This window comes from Oryzias melastigma, linkage group LG1 (genome assembly GCF_002922805.2).
Source record: "Oryzias melastigma strain HK-1 linkage group LG1, ASM292280v2, whole genome shotgun sequence".
Classification (NCBI taxonomy): domain Eukaryota; kingdom Metazoa; phylum Chordata; class Actinopteri; order Beloniformes; family Adrianichthyidae; genus Oryzias; species Oryzias melastigma.
The window spans coordinates 11,718,998-11,741,713 of NC_050512.1; the positions used below are offsets into that span (position 1 = coordinate 11,718,998).

A 22,716-nucleotide genomic window follows, 5' to 3' on the forward strand; every position below is an offset into this window, starting at 1 on the left:
GAGGGACCCGCTCCAAACTGTTCCCACAAGGTTGGGAGTGAATTGTCCAAAAGTTTTTTGCATCCCGTGGCATTCAAAGTTCCTTTCACTGGAACTAAGGAGTCAAACCCAACTCCTGAAAAAGAGCCCATACTACCACACCACCAAATTTCACGTTTGAAATGTACCGTTCTCCTGGCAACTTCCAAACCCAGACTGGTCTATCAGATTTCCACATGGAAAAGCGTGATTCATCTTTCCAGACAAGGCGTTTCCGCTGCCCTAGAGTTCAGTGTCGGCAGTAGCCGCTTTAGGCACGGGCAATACGGGCAGCTGCCCAGGGCGCCGATTCAAAGAGGGCGGAATCTCAGCACTTGGAGGAAAAATCTCCGGAAGCTATGGTTTCTATTACCTGTTGTGTTTTGAACGGCCTGAAACCAGCGAATTGACGCCCTCTGCTGGTGCAGGCGCCCCTGTCGGCTGAGAAGGCGATGGACAGGTGTGAAGAAAAAGGGAGGGGGGAAGGGTCAGTCAGCTGCGGGTCTCTCCTAGAGGAAGAGGGCAGATGGGGAAGGAGGGATCTACTTTGTAGGTTTTTTTTGTTGTTGTTTTTATGTCAGTCATAACATGTCATTCTATAACCTATGTTTCAATACAGGTGGATCTCTAAATTAACAACCGCCAAATGTGGGTAAAACCTTTTTTGACGGTCAGAAAAACTCTTTCACTTTGACAGGTGAGTCTCTGTTCATCATCTCTGAGGCTCAAAGACAACCAGGATGGAGTCTGCTTCTCCCTCCACTACTGCGTGGAATTTCCGCACTCGTGCGCTTGCATTAAGAACTCGCCATTGCTGCATTTAGGTGTGCTGGGAATTTCTAACATATATTACGATTCCTTCACCTTCTTTAGTTGCATAAAAAATATATATTTCGTTTTTGCATTTAGAGAAGAAACTTTTGGGTGTTGGACCAAAAAAAAAATTCTTGTAAGTGCACAGTGGAGAATTTGAGCATCAAACAAAGGGACAAAAAAGTTAGAGACCTTGTTAAAAAGTAAAGAGTAAATAATACAGAATAGAAAGATTAACACGAACACACAAATCATAAACATAAAGCAAAAATTTTCACTTAGTTAATAATTTTTCATTTCTACACCAACTTGCTATTGTTTATTTAATAGGTGGCTTTTAGGGCAGGTGTCAACTTTCTAAAAGCCATTCATCTATCTTCTAAACCCGCTTAATCCCCTTTGGGGTCATGAGATTGCTGGAACCTATCCCAGCTACTGTTAGGCAAAGGCAGGATACATCCTGGACCGTTTACTTCCTTTAAGCTTCCACGTAAACTAAATTTTTTAGCTCCTCTAGTCAAACCTTTCCAAACCTTGATTCTGCTCGGTGCGTTTCTCGATAAATAAAGGGGTGGTGGAACTTTCAATTCTTGAAGAGGTAAGAAATATTTTTAAAAGATGATTATTTTGTGAGCCAGATAATCATGGTTGAATAATTAGTTTGCATTTGAGAGTTTTTGCAAATGTTATTCTACCACATTAAAGCCAAGGAATATCTTAGGATTTCTTACATTCTTCCAGTTTTTTGAGTACCAATGAGGTGGTGATGTTTACTTTTCAAAATGTTTAGGGGATTTTTACGTTGATTTGCCTATCCAGCAATACAATCAGTTTTTAACCCTCAACTTGCAGAAAATATTAGTCATATTTTTTGTTTTATTATTATAATAATAGTGTCATAGTGAAATTATTGAGAAATGAAGCTTCAGCAACTGGATTTAAAAGGTAAGTCATAGGGATGCTTGTTAGATATTTTCTTTAAATGCTTCTTGTGAAGTAAGTTCTCTGAATACAATGATTGTGTTTTATTTTAAATAAATAAAATGAAACAGGGACAATACATAAAAAACTCAGCTAGAAGCAAATTGAACATTTCTGCAGTTTAAAATCTTTAATAACTCCAAAGTGCATGTTTGTGTTTCTTTCACTTAATATCTTTAATTTCAGACATGGTGGCGTTTTTATCGTCAGTTGTTTTCCTGGCAATCCTCCTGTATCCTGTTTTGTCATGTCGGATTGGAAACAGAAGTGAGTGTGAAGCTGCCACTTTCATACCAGGCCACAATCTGGTGGGAGAAGGCTTCGACGTGGTCAGGCTGCAACGAAAAGGAGCTTATGTGATTGATGTGAAGACCTACCTCACAGACAGCGGCCTCTGCACCCTCTGCTCCAACTCCCTCCAAGGAAACAGACTGCAGAAAGTGAGTAAGACGGTAACATAACCGTTGCAAATAAGCATCAGACATGACGTCATCCTGGATTTATTTTTTTTCCCTTCAGTTACCAGCTTCTGTGATTGACTGGCGTGCATTCAGCCGCTGCAGTACTGACATCCACAGCTCTTCCCACACTACTGTCAGGTACAGTCTGAAGCTGCATTCTGCTTCTATATTGGTTTTAACTACACAATGCTGCAGATTTGCCTTTAAAATGAAAAAAAATATATATTTATATTTGTCCCCAGCTCCTTAATTAAGACGTACTGTGCGCAGGACAGTAATGACTGGAAGGTAGTGAATATCTCACACCAAATTAACATACAAGTATTGTGTACAGCTCAATGCCTGATTCATTTTTTTCTTGTAATTTATCAGGTTGGTCTGAATTTAGAAAAGTATGTGTCGGCCAACCTGGAAGTGGGAGGAACACGCTCCTCCGTTTACAGCTTTGGTTCACAAAGGACCAGTGAAGATCGTCACTCCTTCAGCATACACAGAGTCACCTGCAGGCATTATAGGTACAGTTGTGCTCATAAGTTTACACAAGAGGAAATCATGATTTCTTGGTCAGTTTTCACAGAATATGAATGATAACAAAAAAACGATTTTTTTTCACTCATTGTTAGTGGTTGGGTGAAGAAATTTGTTATCAAAAAATCTGTTTACCCTCTCTATATCATCTCTCAACAGACCCTTGAATACTTTATCCAGTGCTGCACTGACATTTCTGAATTCTAAGCTAAAGAACTGTCAAAAGTTCAAAGGGGAAATGTAACTGAACAATACAAAACAGGAAAGGAATATAGAAAGATATCCAAAGACCTTAGAATGCCAACCAACAGCGTTCAAACTTTGTTCAAGAAGTGGAAAGTGAGGGGTTCTGTTGAAACCAAACCACGGTCACAAAAATGTCTGTAACAACTGGTAGAAAATAGTTAGGGATGCAAAGAAAAACCCACAAATAAGTTCAGCTGTGATCCAGGACTCTGAGAAACTGCTGTGTGAATATTTTTAAGATGTATAGTGAGGACAACAAATAGGTTGCATGGTCAGGTTGCCAGAAGAAAATCTTTTTGTGCAAATGCCACAAATATATTCCATACAATACACCAAACAGCAGACAGACAAGCCCCAAAAACTTCTGGACCAAAGTCATTTGGAGTGATGAGACCAAGATTGAACTTTCTGGCCACAACCATAAACGCGACATTTAGAGAGGAGTCAACAAGGCCAATGGTGAAAAACACACTATTCCTATTGTGAAACATGGAGGCAGATAGCTGATGTTTTAGCGATGTGTGATCTACAAAGGTACAGGAGACTTGGTCAAAAATTGAAAGTGAGATAAATGCAACACATTATCAGAGGATATTGGGGGAAAACGTTCACTCTTCAGCTCAGATTGGGCATATTTGGACATTTCAACATGACAATGATCTAAAAACACAAGGCCAAGTCCACCTGTCATTGGTAACAAGATAAAGGTTTTGGAGTGGCTGTCTCAGTCTCCTGACCTCAATAGTAATAAGCCAATCGGGGGAGATCTCAAACTGGCAGTTCAAGCAAGACAGCCCAAAAATGTAAAGGAATTTGAGGGTTTTAGAAGAATGAGCTGCTTTACTATTAAGAAAAAAATAAATAAACTCAATAACAACAACCAAAAGAAACTTCAAGCTGTTATTGATGCAAAGGAGGCAATACAAGATATTAAGATCTGGGGTATGTAAACCTTTGATTTGTGAAATTTGGGACGTTTCTTTTGTCATTACAATTTCAAAATGGGAATACATTTTTTTTTCTAATATGTCTTCACCCAACCACTAACAATTAGTGGAAAAAAAGTTTTTTGCTATCATTAATATTTTGTGAAAAATAACCAACAAATCATAATTTCTTCCAGGGTAAGTAAACTTTTGAGCACATCTATATATCGTAAGCATTCTTGCACAATCACAAAAATGTTGACATTTTCAATTTTCCCGCCAATTTTTTGTACCTTTTTTCCAGTTTTCGCACATCAGCCAGACCACCCCTCAGTTCGGAGTTCAGAAAGGATGTGGGAAAGCTGCCAAGCCATTACAACTCATCCACCAGAGATCAATACAGGGAACTTATTCTTATCTACGGCACACACTACATCAGACAGGTTCACAATCTGTGAATCACAATTCTTTCATATTGACATTTTTTATGTAAAAATATATTTTTAAAATGAAAAATTTTCTTTAGGTTCATCTTGGAGGAAGGCTGAGGCGAGTGACAGCATCACGAACCTGTTTGAGTGCACTGAATGGACTCTCCTCAAATCAGGTAAATCATGTTTTTGGTGTTTTTAATGTTCTCTCCATTGTGATACATTCACTTGCAGACAAATAGATCAATCGTTTTCCTCGTCTGAGCTTGCATCTGGGTCTAAACTAGGGCTGCAACGAGTATCTGGGTGCTCGGGTACTCGTGATCTGCTCCCAAAAATTTGAGTATGAATTTTTGCGACGTCCAAGATCGCTAATTTGCCATCTTTAAAAACATAGTAGAGTGTAGTAAAATATTATGTGGGGACGATGTATTCTTGCTCTAAAATGCAGAATAGTGTTGAATTTTAAGTGTATGAACTAAAACTAAACCAAAAGAGCAGCATTAATGTCACAGGGAGTAAACATCTTCATGTCGGGGAACCTTCCTGTATTTAAAGTAAAACTAGCGAGAGTTTCTTTTCCGTTCAAAAACTGAGACAGAAGTTCCGCTCACAAACTAAACTTCTGAAAAAAATAAAATAGCTTTAACACTGGAGCTTTGGCTCAAGTGTGTACATTATTTTGGTTATGGTAACTTTACAACAGTTGACGCAATTAACGTAACTCTAGCTTATTCTGAGGTGGAGAAATGCAGCTTCGTGCTGATATGCTGCTCTGCATTGTGTTTTGACGTTGCAAATTGTCGTCCCTTCTATCTTCCAGGTGCACTCTTGTTTATTTCTGGGTATGTCAGTTGGTTTGGGAAAGTTGAAACCATCCAGAGATTATGAGTCCTGCAAACAGGTTCTCCAGAACCAAGGTATTTCCACAACATACAACTCTGGCTTCCATCAGCACTACACAGACGTCTCAGGAGGCAATGGATGGCTAGGGGAGTTTTCACTTGCCCACAATGACTCTACGGGCTACCTGAGTTGGCTGGCATCTTTAAAGGACCACCCAGATATCGTTTCTTACTCACTTCGCCCAATATATGACCTAATGCCGAGTGAGACCCAAAGAGCTGGGATGAAGGCCGCTATTGAGAAATACCTGGGGGACAACGCCATGAAGCGCTCACCAAATGAACCAGTGTGTGGAGGGTATACTCCCAATCTGGCTCCCAACTGCTGTCCCATCCAGGCCTGGAGAGGAACCTTGAAGGTGACCATCATCCGAGGATGGAACTTGCGAGGTGATTTAACAGGCAAGACCGAAAGGTGAGACAAGGTCAAACCCTTTGAGTAACTTGTCAGTAATATTCATAAATCAATTCCTCTTGTGTTTTTTCTTGTTTACAGCTATGCCCAGATGTGGTTTGCTTCACACTATCACCGGACTCCCATGATTCGGACAAATGATCCACAATGGAACGCTTACTACAATTTGGGAAAGGTCAGTCATCCTCAGCATGTTCAAACAATGCGGCAATAAAAAAAAATAGAAAGAAAAAAAATCACTGTTCCCCTTTTTCTACAACAAACATGATTTTATATTTATTTAAGGAAAACTACTGCTTCCATAATATTAGATGAAATAACTTTAACATTTTTTAACCAATCCAAGTTTAAACAAAAGAAAAAATATATTTGTACTAACATTTATGTCTGAATTTAATCTAATTAGTTTTGAGCTCAAATAAACACTAAAAGAACTTAAAATTACACATCTGTAAAATATTCCTTTATTTCGTTTTGCATAAAGGTGGACACACATTCTAGTTTGAAAGTTGAGGCCTGGGATGAAGACGTGAAAAATGATGACCGCCTGGGATCATGTGTGAGGTCTGTGGTTCAGGGCACACACAGATTCACCTGCCCAGCTAAAAAGGGTGGCTTTGAGGTCCAGTACACTCTGACCTGTGACCCTCATCTGACAGGAAACAAGTGTGAACGATACAAACCATCTCCCAAGTAACAAGTGTTTTTAAAAAACATAATTTTCCAGAAATTTCTCAAATTTGATCAAAATGTCCTAACTGCTTGTCTTTGTCCGACATGATAGCTTTTGATTTAAAAATCTGACTGTTCTTTTGATCTGAAAAATGTCTCCAATAACAATGTCACTGAAAAAGTCACAATATCTTGAATATTTGAAGGAATGAATGACTGAATGAATGAATGAAAAGGTTTATTTCAAGAAATCAGGAAATAATACATAAAATAACATCTTACATTATCAATCACAAGTCTAATAATTCTAATTGTCATGTTGTCACCTGAACCCCACTTTCTGATCACATGTAAACACATTTTTTCCTTTTACTTAAAGGGTAACCAAAGCCTAAATCAACTTTTTTGGGGGGGCTTTTGACCTCTATAAATGAGGCTTTAAAAGTTCTGTCTGTTGGTCATTGCCAAATTTTTGACAAATAAAATAAACTTGTTTAATTCTTGAAAAAATATAGTCAAAACCGCCTGTGTCCTGCCCCTAAAGGTTGAATTGAGGCATTAAAGTTTAATTATGTGATTGGTCAAACCATTTAAGTCCCACGTCATGATCTGCAGCTCCAATAATGATAACAGCCCCGTTCTCCAGCTCCAACCATCTGAATAGATTTTCAAATTTCGGCTGTGGGTGGAGTCAGCCTCCAACATCTCTGTTTGGTTACCCTTTAACTCATGTTCCACTCTAAACATAAAAGATGGAATATATACATCAACTTCTGAAGAAACTGCTGTTTTTTTCAATTAAACTTGTAATGAGCATTAAAACATTGTTGCAAAAAAAAGAAAGTATAGTTTTTTTAAATATTTTTTTGCTTTTGTTTATTTCCATAGGTGGCTATGAGAGCAGAACTCATTTTTTAAGCCACTTATTCACCTTCTGAACTTCCTTAATCCCTCTCAGGGTCATGGGATTAATGGACCCTATCCCAGCTACTGTTAGGTTAAAGGGGCCATACCACGATTTTCTTAAGCCTTTCAGGGTGAACTTTATCCATATATATGATCATATATTACCTTTGAAACACTAAAAAACGAATTATTTATGTTATATTTTGTGAGTTTGTTCATACCGGGAAGTAAAACGGCTCGATTCCTGAAGCTCCGCCTGCCGCTGCGTGTGACTGGAGTCCCCTCGATGACATCATCCCACACAAAATCCGTGTGTCTGTATTTCTCCCGCGAAAATAATCCAAACTTCTTCAAAGTTGGAAGCACATACAATATATCTGCCTTTAGTAGACCTGGCCATCGCTTCACTACACACACGCGCGGCACCTTCACAACTGTGTGACTGGGGTTTGGTTGGTGGGGGGTCTTAAAGGAACACAACGTTTAAAGTAACAAACACCTATTTGAGCTGGAATTTATTGAAGACAGAACTGGAAGATATACGGTATTCTGCATCTAAAATGAAATTTTTTTTGCCGATTACTACTAGCTCAGTGGAAAAATCAAGGGTTGTGTTAGTCTGGAGGCGGGGCTGTCAGAGCAGACTCTTCCTGGAGAAAGCTGTTGGCATCGATCTTACACGTCAGCACGTTTCCAACCGCTCATTTCCGTGGGTATGGGAGGGGCTCCTGCAGACTGCACAGGTTTTTGGAGGATTACTCTTAAATGCATGAACGGACCAAAATGCCACTTTGGGGTTCTTTATAGTGAGGAATGAACAGTAAAATGCATTTTAAACCTCAAAAGGTAGAATTGTGCATTTTAGCTTGATGCGGTGCAGGAGGAAAGCAGCGTGAGCTGCGAGGAGAGAAAGGAAAAAAAGGCTAATCATAATAGCATGCCGACGGTTGTTGTCAATTGGCTGTGCAAGGAAAAGTAATAACAAAAGTTCCTCTAAGAACTGAATAATTCTGTGGCATCACACGCTCCAGAGCTCTGAGGGTCCGAACATGGAGTAGAACCCCAGAGGAATAGCAGCCTTCGAGAACATTCAAGTTGGGAAACAAAGCAGGAAAGGTTCAACACCGGGGTGAAGAAAAATCTAGCTGAAAAGAGGACAGAACTTTCGGTTTGGGGTTTGGCAAGGGCCAATCCAGTAATATATATCAATGAGGAGAACGTGCACGATTGTTGTAAATTACCAAAAGTATTGGCTCACCTGTTTTGAATCACATATGAACTGAAGTGCCATCCCATTCCTAACCCATAAAGTTCAATATGATGTGGGTTCACCTTTCAACTCTTCTGGGAAGGCTGTCCACAAGGTTGAAGAGTGTGTTTATAGGAACTCTTGACCATTCTTCTAAAATCACATTGGTCATGTCACACACTGATGTTGGTGGAGAAGGCCTGGCTCTCAGTCTCCACTCTAATTCATCCTAAAGGTGTTCTATGGGGTTCAGGTCAGGACTTTGTACAGATCAATCAAGTTAATCCACACTAGACTCTGTCCTCCATGTCTTTATAGACCATGCTTTCTGCTCTGGTGCACAGTCATGTTACAAGAGGAAGGGACCCGCTCCAAACTGTTCCCACAAGGTTGGGAGTGAATTGTCCAAAAGTTTTTTGCATCCCGAGGCATTCAAAGTTCCTTTCACTGGAACTAAGGAGTCAAACCCAACTCCTGAAAAAGAGCCCATACTACCACACCACCAAATTTCACGTTTGAAATGTACCGTTCTCCTGGCAACTTCCAAACCCAGACAGGTCTATCAGATTTCCACATGGAAAAGCGTGATTCATCTTTCCAGACAAGGCGTTTCCACTGCCCTAGAGTCCAGTGTCGGCAGTAGCCGCTTTAGGCACGGGCAATACGGGCAGCTGCCCAGGGCGCCAATTCAAAGAGGGCGGAATCTCAGCACTTGGAGGAAAAATCTCCGGAAGCTATGGTTTCTATTACCTGTTGTGTTTTGAACGGCCTGAAACCAGCGAATTGACGCCCTCTGCTGGTGCAGGCACCCCTGTCGGCTGAGAAGGCGATGGACAGGTGTGAAGAAAAAGGAAGGGGGGAAGGGTCAGTCAGCTGCGGGTCTCTCCTAGAGGAAGAGGACGGATGGGGAAGGAGGGATCTACTTTGTAGGTTTTTTTTGTTGTTGTTTTTATGTCAGTCATAACATGTCATTCTATAACCTATGTTTCAATACAGGCGGATCTCTAAATTAACAACCGCCAAATGTGGGTAAAACCTTTTTTGACGGTCATAAAAACTCTTTCACTTTGACAGGTGAGTCTCTGTTCATCATCTCTGAGGCTCAAAGACAACCAGGATGGAGTCTGCTTCTCCCTCCACTACTGCGTGGAATTTCCGCACTCGTGCGCTTGCATTAAGAACTCGCCATTGCTGCATTTAGGTGTGCTGGGAATTTCTAACATATATTACGATTCCTTCACCTTCTTTAGTTGCATAAAAAATATATATTTCGTTTTTGCATTTAGAGAAGAAACTTTTGGGTGTTGGACCAAAAAAAAAATTCTTGTAAGTGCACAGTGGAGAATTTGAGCATCAAACAAAGGGACAAAAAAGTTAGAGACCTTGTTAAAAAGTAAAGAGTAAATAATACAGTATAGAAAGATTAACACGAACACACAAATCATAAAAATAAAGCAAAAATTTTCACTTAGTTAATAATTTTTCATTTCTACACAAACTTGCTATTGTTTATTTAATAGGTGGCTTTTAGGGCAGGTGTCAACTTTCTAAAAGCCATTCATCTATCTTCTAAACCCGCTTATACCATGGTCTGGGTGAATACTCGATTCTGATTGGCTGCTGGGTGTGCATTAAAAACTGATATACCACGGTGATAAACCACACCTAAAAAAGAAGTTCCGGTCACACAGACCAAACGTTCGATATCACTGCGCAGGCTTCTTTAAAACACATTTTCCTTCATTGTCTGGACAAAACAAGCAGTAATGGATGAACTTTCTCTCTGAACTGATGCTTTATTCAACTTATTGTAGCGACCAGCATTTATATTCCTCTCCTTTTGTAAGGTAAATTAATATTGACAAATTGGTTATTCTCCTTCTAATAAAACACCACTCGACATGAGAGGTGTAGTCTTCTGTTTCACCACAAGAGGGAGTTTCTCATTTTAGAGCAGCTCAGAAGAACGAACCTGCCGTGAAATGAAACACAGACAGAAGCTGAATATGTTCTAGCTGCTCACTGAAGGATTAACGTCAGAAAAAGAAGAAAAATATCCTAATTTGTCCGGGTCTTTCTTTCAAAACAGCGACACTTTACCGCTGCAGCTGAGGTCTGTAACGGCTTCCGGCTTCATGCCGTGTTCCATGTCACCGTGACAACAAACCGCATCACGGATGATCAAATAGTCCGCTTTGTGTGAAAAAATGAGCTAAACCAAAGAAATAACAAGAATAAAGTACTAAATATTGATTAAATGTTTATTTATTTTGTAAAGACCATGGTATAAGCGGGATAATACCCTCCGAAGAGTGCATTATGAGAAATTAACGCACTTCACGGAGGCAACCGTCCTCCGCTTCGCGTCGGACGGTTTAGGCCTCCGCGTCGTGCGTTAATTTCTCATAACGCACACTTCGTCGGGTATTATCCCTTACTTAATCCCCTTTGGGGTCATGAGATTGCTGGAACCTATCCCAGCTACTGTTAGGCAAAGGCAGGATACATCCTGGACCGTTTACTTCCTTTAAGCTTCCACGTAAACTAAATTTTTTAGCTCCTCTAGTCAAACCTTTCCAAACCTTGATTCTGCTCGGTGCGTTTCTCGATAAATAAAGGGGTGGTGGAACTTTCAATTCTTGAAGAGGTAAGAAATATTTTTAAAAGATGATTATTTTGTGAGCCAGATAATCATGGTTGAATAATTAGTTTGCATTTGAGAGTTTTTGCAAATGTTATTCTACCACATTAAAGCCAAGGAATATCTTAGGATTTCTTACATTCTCTCAGTTTTTTGAGTACCAATGAGGTGGTGATGTTTACTTTTCAAAATGTTTAGGGGATTTTTACGTTGATTTGCCTATCCAGCAATACAATCAGTTTTTAACCCTCAACTTGCAGAAAATATTAGTCATATTTTTTGTTTTATTATTATAATAATAGTGTCATAGTGAAATTATTGAGAAATGAAGCTTCAGCAACTGGATTTAAAAGGTAAGTCATAGGGATGCTTGTTAGATATTTTCTTTAAATGCTTCTTGTGAAGTAAGTTCTCTGAATACAATGATTGTGTTTTATTTTAAATAATAAAATGAAACAGGGACAATACATAAAAAACTCAGCTAGAAGCAAATTGAACATTTCTGCAGTTTAAAATCTTTAATAACTCCAAAGTGCATGTTTGTGTTTCTTTCATTTAATATCTTTAATTTCAGACATGGTGGCGTTTTTATCGTCAGTTGTTTTCCTGGCAATCCTCCTGTATCCTGTTTTGTCATGTCGGATTGGAAACAGAAGTGAGTGTGAAGCTGCCACTTTCATACCAGGCCACAATCTGGTGGGAGAAGGCTTTGACGTGGTCAGGCTGCAACGAAAAGGAGCTTATGTGATTGATGTGAAGACCTACCTCACAGACAGCGGCCTCTGCACCCTCTGCTCCAACTCCCTCCAAGGAAACAGAGTGCAGAAAGTGAGTGAGACAGTAACATAACCGTTGCAAATAAGCATCAGACATGACGTCATCCTGGATTTATTTTTTTTCCCTTCAGTTACCAGCTTCTGTGATTGACTGGCGTGCATTCAGCCGCTGCAGTACTGACATCCACAGCTCTTCCCACACTACTGTCAGGTACAGTCTGAAGCTGCATTCTGCTTCTATATTGGTTTTAACTACACAATGCTGCAGATTTGCCTTTAAAATGAAAAAATATATATATTTATATTTGTCCCCAGCTCCTTAATTAAGGCATACTGTGCGCAGGACAGTAATGACTGGAAGGTAGTGAATATCTCACACCAAATTAACATATAAGTATTGTGTACAGCTCAATGCCTGATTCATTTTTTTCTTGTAATTTACCAGGTTGGTCTGAATTTAGAAAAGTATGTGTCGGCCAACCTGGAAGTGGGAGGAACACGCTCCTCCGTTTACAGCTTTGGTTCACAAAGGAGCAGTGAAGATCGTCACTCCTTCAGCATACACAGAGTCACCTGCAGGCATTATAGGTACAGTTGTGCTCATAAGTTTACACAAGAGGAAATCATGATTTCTTGGTCAGTTTTCACAGAATATGAATGATAACAAAAAAAACGATTTTTTTTCACTCATTGTTAGTGGTTGGGTGAAGAAATTTGTTATCAAAAAATCTGTTTACCCTCTCTATATCATCTCTCAACAGACCCTTGAATACTTTATCCAGTGCTGCACTGACATTTCTGAATTCTAAGCTAAAGAACTGTCAGATGATCAAAGGGGAAAAGTAACTGAACAATACAAAACAGGAAAGGAATATAGAAAGATATCCAAAGACCTGAGAATGCCAATCAACAGCGTTCAAACTTTGTTCCAGAAGTGGAAAGTGAGGGGTTCTGTTGAAACCAAACCACGGTCACAACAATGTCTGTCACAACTGGTAGAAAAATAGTTAGGGATGCAAAGAAAAACCCACAAATAAGTTCAGCTGTGATCCAGGACTCTGAGAAACTGCTGTGTGAATATTTTTAAGATGTATAGTGAGGACAACAAATAGGTTGCATGGTCAGATTGCCAGAAGAAAATCTTTTTGTGCAAATGCCACAAAATATATTCTATACAATACACCAAACAGCAGAGAGACAAGCCCCAAAACTTCTGGACCAAAGTCATTTGGAGTGATGAGACCAAGATTGAACTTTCTGGCCACAACCATAAACTATACATTTAGAGAGGAGTCAACAAGGCCAATGGTGAAAAACACACTATTCCTATTGTGAAACATGGAGGCAGATAGCTGATGTTTTAGCGATGTGTGATCTACAAAGGTACAGGAGACTTGGTCAAAAATTGAAAGTGAGATAAATGCAGCACATTATCAGAAGATATTGGGGAAAACGTTCACTCTTCAGCTCAGATTGGGCATATTTGGACATTTCAACATGACAATGATCTAAAAACACAAGGCCAAGTCCACCTGTCGTTGGTAACAAGATAAAGGTTTTGGAGTGGCTGTCTCAGTCTCCTGACCTCAATAGTAATAAGCCATTCGGGGGAGATCTCAAACTGGCAGTTCAAGCAAGACAGCCCAAAAATGTAAAGGAATTTGAGGGTTTTAGAAGAATGAGCTGCTTTACTATTAAGAAAAAAATAAATAAACTCAATAACAACAACCAAAAGAAACTTCAAGCTGTTATTGATGCAAAGGAGGCAATACAAGATATTAAGATCTGGGGTATGTAAACCTTTGATTTGTGAAATTTGGGACGTTTCTTTTGTCATTACAATTTCAAAATGGGAATACATTTTTTTTCTAATACATGTCTTCACACAACCACTAACAATGAGTATAAAGAAATATTTTTGGTATCATTAATATTTTGTGAAAAATAACCAACAAATCATAATTTCTTCCAGGGTAAGTAAACTTTTGAGCACATCTATATATCGTAAGCATTCTTGCATAATCACAAAAATGTTGACATTTTCAATTTTCCTACCAACTTTTTAATTTTTTGTACCTTTATTTCCAGTTTTCGCACATCAGCCAGACCACCCCTCAGTTCGGAGTTCAGAAAGGATGTGGGAAAGCTGCCAAGCCATTACAACTCATCCACCAGAGATCAATACAGCGAACTTATTCTTATCTACGGAACACACTACATCAGACAGGTTCACAATCTGTGAATCACAATTCTTTCATATTGACATTTTTTATGTAAAAATATATTTTTAAAATGAAAAATTTTCTTTAGGTTCATCTTGGAGGAAGGCTGAGGCGAGTGACAGCAGCACGAACCTGTTTGAGTGCACTGAATGGACTCTCCTCAAATCAGGTAAATCATGTTTTTGGTGTTTTTAATGTTCTCTCCATTGTGATACATTCACTTGCAGACAAATAGATCAATCGTTTTCCTCGTCTGAGCTTGCATCTGGGTCTAAACTAGGGCTGCAACGAGTATCTGGGTGCTCGGGTACTCGTGATCTGCTCCCAAAAATTTGAGTATGAATTTTTGCGACGTCCAAGATCGCTAATTTGCCATCTTTAAAAACATAGTAGAGTGTAGTAAAATATTATGTGGGGACGATGTATTCTTGCTCTAAAATGCAGACTAGTGTTGAATTTTAAGTGTATGAACTAAAACTAAACCAAAAGAGCAGCATTAATGTCACAGGGAGTAAACATCTTCATGTCGGGGAACCTTCCTGTATTTAAAGTAAAACTAGCGAGAGTTTCTTTTCCGTTCAAAAACTGAGACAGAAGTTCCGCTCACAAACTAAACTTCTGAAAAAAATAAAATAGCTTTAACACTGGAGCTTTGGCTCAAGTGTGTACATTATTTTGGTTATGGTAACTTTACAACAGTTGACGCAATTAACGTAACTCTAGCTTATTCTGAGGTGGAGAAATGCAGCTTCATGCTCATATGCTGCTCTGCACAGTTATAGGGCGGATGTAATCAACATGAATCAGCTGATTTTACCACAGAAAAAAAAAAATTCATACAGGTTCTGCACCAATATATAATGCTTGGAACATAAAATATTGAAGAACTTTGAGGATAGAAAACTGTAGGAAACATTTTCAGGTTTAGTTGGTAAATGATCCAAAATAGCATTTTTTTTGTGCTTTTTATGTTGTTTATATTACAGATGAGCTTAACCAGAAGGTTGACAAAAAAAAGTTTAAAATGACAAACACCATTTCTTTCTATCTAAATCTTTGTGTTTTTATCAGTTTTGTTGATTCTGATCTCCTGTTCCAAATAAAGGTATAAATAAATGGTGGGGATTCAATACAAATAATTTCAGTGTTCATACATCCAGTAAATAGACATAGCCATAGGAACAAACATTATATTAGAAAATAAGAATCATGGTTTGAATCGTTGATCTTGATTCCTGAATCATATCGGAACGCCACCTAAGCAACTATCCACAGCCCTAGTTGAAACTGTATGAATTAATAGCTACAATATTGCTTGCTGTTTTTGCTGCACCACTAATATTAGATTGGGGTTGTGAGAAATTGTAAGCTAGCGGAAGAGAGCGTAAACAGATGGATGATGGGAAGGAGGAAGACCAAAAATCCCAGCCTACAGTTCATAGCCACATTTCTAATGAACTACTGCTGCTCTGGGCTATATCTTATAAAACAAGTGAGGCTTTAAGCATAGTCATTCAAATTATATCCTCCATGTGGCCAATTTAGAGACAATCAGGAGTGTTTTTGGGAGACAACAGTTCTAACCAGCATACAACGCAACATTAATAAAGTTACATTGTGTTTTGACGTTGCAAATTGTCGTCCCTTCTATCTTCCAGGTGCACTCTTGTTTATTTCTGGGTATGTCAGTTGGTTTGGGAAAGTTGAAACCATCCAGAGATTATGAGTCCTGCAAACAGGTTCTCCAGAACCAAGGTATTTCCACAACATACAACTCTGGCTTCCATCAGCACTACACAGACGTCTCAGGAGGCAATGGATGGCTAGGGGAGTTTTCACTTGCCCACAATGACTCTACGGGCTACCTGACTTGGCTGGAATCTTTAAAGGACCACCCAGATATCGTTTCTTACTCACTTCGCCCAATATATGACCTAATGCCGAATAAGACCCAAAGAGCTGGGATGAAGGCCGCTATTGAGCAATACCTAGAGGACAACGCTGTGAAGTGCTCACCAAATGAACCAGCGTGTGGAGGGTATACTCCCAATCTGGCTCCCAACTGTTGTCCCATCCAGGCCTGGAGAGGAACCTTGAAGGTGACCATCATCCGAGGATGGAACTTGAGAGGCGATTATACCGGGAATACCGAAAGGTGAGACAAGGTCAAACCCTCTGAGTAATTTGTCATCAATATTCATAAATCAATTCCTCTTGTGTTTTTTCTTGTTTAAAGCTATGCCCAGATGTGGTTTGCTTCACACTATCACCGGACTCCCATGATTCGGTCAAATGATCCACAATGGAATGCTAGCTACAATTTGGGCAAGGTTAGTCAACTTCAGCATTGAAAGCATGTTCAAACAATGTGACAAAAACAAACAAAAACAATCATTGTTCCCCTTTTTCTACAATAGATCATATTTAAATATTAATTTATGGCTAACTAATGTTTCCAAAAATATTTGCAATTATTAAATTAAAAGATTTTCTGAACATTTTGTAACCAACCCAAGTTTAAACAAAAGAACATTTTTAATATTTTCACGGTACTATCCCAACAGCCAAGTTTCATGGCCGGGATTTAGGCAGTTGAGGCACTTGCCTTCAACTGCCACCCAAACCACATTGCTACAGCCCCTTCTGAGCTCTCCTGCAGGTAGTGGGCCCACTGGAGAGTGATCCCATGGGGCCCATGGGAGAAGCCCTGTCCAGGTGCTCGCCTATGAGCCCCAACCAGCTGAAGAAAGAGTCCTATCAAGCCTGGCTGGCTTGAGGGACTTCAGAGACAGCTGGCAGGTACTGGCAGCCTAAGCGAGCTGTGGTCGGGGCTGTTTTGTAGTCAAAAAACTCTATCCTGGGAGGAGTTTGATGAGGCCATGAAGAAGGAATATTGATTGGCCTCAAAGAAGTTCTGACAAACCATTCGACCCCTCAGGAGGGGAAAGCAGCTTCTGCAGGCACCGTTTTCAGTGAAGGTGGGGATCTGCTGACTTCAAATGAGGACATTGGTGGGCGGGGGAAGCAATACTTTGAGGGTCTCCTCAATCTTACTGATACACCTTCCCTTGAGGAAACAGAGGCTGAGGACTCTATAGCTCCTCAGTGGCGAAGCTCCGGGGGTGGATGAGGTCCTCCCCAAGTACCTCAAGTGTCTGGATAATGTGAGAGTTTCTTGGCTGACACGTTTCTGCAGCATTGCATGGCAGACAGGAACCGTACAACTGAACTGGCAGACTGGGGTGGTGGTTCCCCTTTTCAAGAAGGGGGTCCAGAGGGTGTGTTCCAACTACCAAGGAAGTACACTCATCCGCCTCTCTGGGAAAGTCTACATCAGAGTACTGGAGAGGAGAGTACATCCGATAGTCAAACCTCAGATCCAAGAACAACAGCGCGGTTTCCGACCTGGTCATGGAATGGTGGACCAGCTCTACACCCTCTTCAGGGTGCTGGAGGGTTTGTGGGAGTTCGCTAATCCATGGTGTCCAGTGGAGGGTGCTCTGGGAGTATGGGGTCCGGGGAGCCTTACTGATGGCTGTCCCGTCTCTGTATGACTGGAGCAGGAGCTTAGTTTGCATAGAACGGTAGTAAGTCACACCTGTTCCCAGTACATGTTGGACTCCAGCAGGGCTGCCCTTTATCACCAGTTCTGTTCATAGACATTACGGACAGAATTTCTTGGCGCAGCCAGGGCCCTGAGAGGATCTAGTTTGGGAACCACATGATTCCATCTCTGCTGTTTTCAGATGTTGTCCTGTTGGCTTAATTGAGCCAGGGCCTCCAGTATGTATTGGAGCAGTTTGCTGCCGAGTGTGAAGTAGCTGGGATGAGGGTCAGCACCACTAAGACTGTCATGTTCTCGATCAGAGATAGGTAGTTTGACTTCTCTCACTGGGTAGAGTGCTCCTGCCTCAGATGGAGGAGTTTAAATATCTTGAGGTCTTGTTCACGAGTGAGGGAAGATCAAAGCATAAGATCTACAGGTGGACTGGAGCAGCATCCACTGTTATGCGGTCTCTGCACCGGCCTATTATGGTGAAAAGAGAGCTGAGCCATAAAGCAAAGCTCTCAATTTATCAGTCTTTCTTTTTTCTAGTACTCACCTATGATCATGAGCTCTGGGTCATAAAGAACAAGATCTTGATTACAAACAGTTGAAATTAGCTTCCTCTGGAGGGTGGCTGGGCGCTCCCTTACAGATAGGGTTAGGAGCTTGGTCACTCGGAGAGAGCTCGGAGAAGAGCCGCTTCTCCTCCATATTTAAAGGAGCCAGTTGAGGTGACTCAGGCATCTGGCCCGGATGTCTCCCGGACACCTCCCTGGGGAGGTGTTCCCGGTATGTCCCGCTGGGCATATGCCCTAATTAGCTTTGAACTCAAATAAACACTATTAAAGAATAGCACATATCTAAAACTAGGGTTGCACAATACCGGTTACCAATAAGTATAAGCCAATAATGGACATTATGACGTCACACCAATAATTCAGATAAAAGAAAAATTTGCCGATAAAATGGGCCGATATTTAAACGCTTAAACTGTTGACGCTTCTTTGCTTATCAATCAGAATTTACTTGTGTTAAAACTTGTCTGCTCCCCCCAAAAGTTTCAGCCTTATCAGTACTGCCTAACATTGCTAGCATAGCGGTCCAACAACAGCGAAGACACAGCATGCACCGCTTTGTTTGATGTGACTTATGAAGATGGAGCATTTCTCCAGCTCTCCCTACAAGCTGAGCTTTGCAAAGGAGGGGGGTGCTCTTGCGGCGCGCTCACATACACACACCAACACACATTCCTGTGAGAACATATGCGCATGGCAGAGCGGGTGCTAGCAAAAAAGTCTGAAGTGTAGCTGAATTTTTCCAAAGTAGATGCAGACAGCGCGTGCAGTCTCAGATGTAACAAAAACGTAACAGAAAGGCCGAGAACACCAGTAACCAGTGCTGGGCGATATGCCGATATATATCGTGTGGGCGATAGAAAGGTGTCTATCGTCCCATTTCTCCTCTATCGTTTATGTTGTTTCTAAGCTTCTTCTTTCACTTTCGGCTTATCCCCTTCGGGGTCGCCACAGCGTAACAGCACCCACTGTTTCGCATCAGTGATTTGGCAGAGTTTTTACGCCGGATGCCCTTCCTGACATAACCCTAATCTTGAGGGGCACAGGGACCCAGTTAGGCAGCAGCGTCAAGGGTCTTGCCTATAGGGACCCAATCTGGATGGAGATCAGTGGACAACCCTGGGAATCGAACCCAGGGCTCCTACGTACCAGCCCTTCACCTAGCCCACTGAGCCGCTTACTAGGCCTACACCAAATATGTCATTATCAGACCCTCCAGGACTTTGCGCGATTCTGCAACTTTTTATTTTCACCGCAACTTTACCAATCTACCGTGACAACAGTCATGGGTGATGAAGCAGCTTAGTGACTCCTTCTCTTCTGACTCCTTGAGAGTTGTGCTCTTTTATGTTCTCTGACTTTTTTCTCTTCAAAAAAGTGAAAAACAGTGACCCAGCAGGAAGGGTGGCGGTCCACTACACGCAAACATGCATGCGGCGGAGTGAAGGTGCTGCTTGCAAACGTGGACGCGCCGTAGGTGAATGTGTGCTGCGCGCAAACGTGCATGCAGCGGGGTGCAGGTGTGCTTCGCGCAAACATGCATGCGGCGGGGTGCAGGTGTGCTGCGCGCAAAAGTGCATGCGGCAAGGTGAAGGTACCCTGAGCGCATGCTTGCACACGGTGAAGGTTCAGGTACTGAGCGGTCTGTCATATTGCGCGCCGCACAGCTGCTCCACAACATGAGTATGAGAGAAAGGCAGAGAGAAAATGTTGGACCTTTCCACTTTCTGTGGAGAACATGGAAATTTGAGGATTAACCAGATTATGCTGTTTTTTTAGTTTATAATTTTTCACTTGAAAACGACATTTTATTCTAAAGTATGTTTAAATCAACACACAAATATTTATGTTATTATGAGCAGCACAGACCAAAAGTTCATTTCGTGTTTCACAGTTCTAGTCAAGTTAAATGAAAGCACAGCAACATTGTATATTGTGATGAAGTATTTTCCTAGAGCGTCTGTCACAATAAAAAGAGATGGAATATGAGAATGTGAAGTTTTTTTCATATTTAACATTTATTTCAAAATTAACATTTTAGGCCCCTTTCAAAACAATATATTAAAAACATTGCAACTTTTGTCCCAACTTTTCACAAAAGCTGTCCCAACATCAGGCATATTTTCAGAGAATAGTGGAAAATGTACTTTAATGCTGTATATCGTGATATGTATCATATTGTGATATAAAATATTTATATATCGTGATATAAAATTTTTTCCATATCGCCCAGCACTACCAGTAATCTGTCCAAACAGCATGCTAAATACACCAGATTCTAGCGGAGAGGTACTTGAATCTAATGTGTTAGAATCCAAGCATATGCCTATGAAAAGTTTGCACATTATTATATTGGGCATTATTTGAATAAAAAATGTCCTTGTTACATTGCTATTCAAGTTAAAGTCTTAACATTTGTTTTGACCATTGAAATGCACTTTCTCCATTTACAGATATATGGTAGACTGAAAAAGCTAATAGTGTTTTTACTACCTGTTGTTTAATTTCTGCAAAGTTGGAATAAATAACAACCATACACTCTTACTTTATACTTGCATTTTTTCTCATGTATTTAGAAAATACTGGTTGCTTATCAGTATCGGCTGCAAGAGGCTGGAAAATATCAGATATCGGTATTGGTTGTAAAAAGTCAATATTGTGCATCACTATCTAAAACTCTGTTTTATTTCGTATTTCATAAAGGTGGACACGCATTCTAGTTTGAAAGTTGAGGCCTGGGATGAAGACCTGAAATATGATGACTGCCTGGGATCATGCGTGACGTCTGTGGTTCAGGGCACACACAGTTTCACCTGCCCGGCTATAGAGGGTGGCTTTGAGGTTCAGTACACTCTGACCTGTGACCCTCATCTGACAGGAGACAAGTGTGAACGATATAAACCATCTCCCCAGTAACAAGTGTTTTTAAAACCATCTGTTTCTAATAATTTCTAAAATTTGATCAAAATGTCATAATTGCTTATGTCTTTGTCCTACATGATAGGTTTTTGGTTGAAAAAATCAGATGGTCATTATCTTGTTGTCACCTGAACCCCACTTCCTGATCACATGTAAAAATATATATATATTTTTTACTCGATTTACTTTCAAGTATAAACATAAAAGAAGGAATAAATGGATCGACGTTTGAAGAAACTGTTTTGTCTGTATTTCTGTCAACTAAACTTGTAGTGAGCATTAAAAATTATTGTAAAAATGTTTACATTTTTTGTGCCATGTTGTGAGATCCAAAAAAATAGTTGAAATACTATTGAAAGCAGTAGAAGCCTTTATGCACACCAACTGTTATTACAGCCCTTGCACAACTTGTATGAAACCTTTAGATTTGTCACGTTAGAACGTTTTAATACCATGATCCTCATCTGTGGAATAACCAGAGGATCTGAGAGTTTCTGGATCTGTGAAGATTTTTTAAATGCTAATTATAGACACATCTTTTGAACTTAGCATTTACATAACTCATTTAAAGGAGCCATAGTGTGATTTTCTTAAGCCTTTCAGAGAAAAACTATATCGATATATATATATAATGATATATTACATTTGGAACTCTAAAAAACAAAGTATTTAGGAAAAATTAGTTATTTTTCGTGAGTTTTCTCCTACCCAGAAATAAAATGACTCAATTTCTGAGACTCCACCGGCCACTGCGTGTGACTTTAGTCCACTTCATGACTTCATCCCAGAGAAAGCAACATGTCAAAGATATGCGACCCGATGTGCTACATTTCCAGGAGGGAGATGCAAACGTGTTTGTATCCTGTGTTACACTTAAAACTAGATTTGGGATTAAATCCTGATTAACCCTCGTGCTTTCTTATGGGGTCCAGATGACCCCACCCTTATATTGATGTGTGATTCCTCCCATGACAAAGGCAGACAGGATTTTGTGTCACCAGTAAAGATAAAATATCCTTAAAATAAAAAGCTTTCTTCTGGGGTCCATATTACCCCACTTTTAATGTAAACATGCCTTGGAGAGTTACAAAAGATAACCTAAGGTTAAACAGGGTGGAATCTGTACTTACCTTTTTAATCTAGACTAAATAGTCTTGCTTTAAATTCTTCAGCGGGGTGCCACGAATAAAGTTTTAATGAGTTGTGAGCTCTTACATCTTTGGAGAAATGGCACTAGTTTCCTGTCCATGAAAAAAGGAGTTCCTGCTCCACCGGCGAACGCTTTCTTTTCATCTTAGAAAATGTCGCAGAACTTTAACTACCACCAGGAGCAGCAGCAGCCTGGAGGCGCTGCTCTCCTCCTTTTCATCCTCCACCCACTCCCGGCTCAGCGGGGGAGAGACTCTGGCCGACACACGCGGATCTAATTTGAGCTGGCGCGGCCGCAGCACCGCTCTGTGGAGCGCCGCGGAGGAAATGATGGAG

The 22,716-nt window shown here is 40.4% G+C and overlaps 2 protein-coding genes and 1 long non-coding RNA gene across 13 annotated transcripts in view; 2 read left to right on the plus strand and 1 right to left on the minus strand.

The window, feature by feature from the left end:
- LOC112137431 overlaps window positions 1-22,499 on the minus strand; it is a 28,689-nt gene extending 6,190 nt beyond the window's left edge. Inside the window, exons 1-7 of one of the 8 annotated variants that reach the window (XR_004947856.1) lie at window positions 22,362-22,498; window positions 12,450-12,541; window positions 11,958-11,996; window positions 9,302-9,437; window positions 2,682-2,773; window positions 2,190-2,243; window positions 392-527 (exon numbers count right to left, since the gene is read on the minus strand). This is a non-coding gene — a long non-coding RNA (uncharacterized LOC112137431). Of the gene's footprint in view, window positions 1-391; window positions 528-1,916; window positions 2,118-2,189; window positions 2,244-2,681; window positions 2,774-9,301; window positions 9,438-11,957; window positions 11,997-12,449; window positions 12,542-14,044; window positions 14,144-16,206; window positions 16,314-22,361 lie in introns of those variants that run through there. The other 7 variants (XR_004947851.1, XR_004947853.1, XR_004947852.1 and 4 more) reach the window with 7 other exon arrangements.
- On the plus strand, window positions 872-6,866 carry LOC118598748 (perforin-1-like). Of its 2 annotated transcripts, none has more exons than XM_036211840.1 (10): window positions 872-1,429; window positions 1,999-2,252; window positions 2,332-2,411; window positions 2,516-2,561; window positions 2,646-2,788; window positions 4,278-4,416; window positions 4,500-4,580; window positions 5,228-5,724; window positions 5,806-5,899; window positions 6,209-6,866. In XM_036211840.1, the coding sequence occupies exons 2-10, from the start codon at window positions 2,001-2,003 to the stop codon at window positions 6,419-6,421; spliced, it is 1,545 nt and encodes a 514-aa protein (XP_036067733.1). In that variant the 5' UTR covers window positions 872-1,429; window positions 1,999-2,000; the 3' UTR covers window positions 6,422-6,866. The 2 variants fall into 2 exon arrangements, with proteins under 2 accessions (XP_036067733.1, XP_036067732.1); XM_036211839.1 differs by lacking the exon at window positions 872-1,429 and adding an exon at window positions 1,467-1,776.
- LOC112137429 (perforin-1) lies at window positions 10,993-21,504 on the plus strand. 3 transcript variants are annotated; one of them, XM_036211836.1, is made up of 11 exons: window positions 11,398-11,545; window positions 11,767-12,020; window positions 12,100-12,179; window positions 12,284-12,329; window positions 12,414-12,556; window positions 14,057-14,195; window positions 14,279-14,359; window positions 15,849-15,945; window positions 16,269-16,345; window positions 16,427-16,520; window positions 21,016-21,151. In XM_036211836.1, exons 1-10 carry the CDS (start codon window positions 11,518-11,520, stop codon window positions 16,484-16,486), a joined length of 1,005 nt encoding a protein of 334 aa, XP_036067729.1. In that variant the 5' UTR covers window positions 11,398-11,517; the 3' UTR covers window positions 16,487-16,520; window positions 21,016-21,151. The 3 variants fall into 3 exon arrangements, with proteins under 3 accessions (XP_036067726.1, XP_036067729.1, XP_036067725.1); XM_036211833.1 differs by lacking the exon at window positions 11,398-11,545 and adding an exon at window positions 10,993-11,198 and having other exon boundaries at window positions 15,849-16,345; window positions 21,016-21,504; XM_036211832.1 differs by having other exon boundaries at window positions 15,849-16,345; window positions 21,016-21,504.
- Window positions 22,500-22,716: the final 217 nt, after the last annotated feature.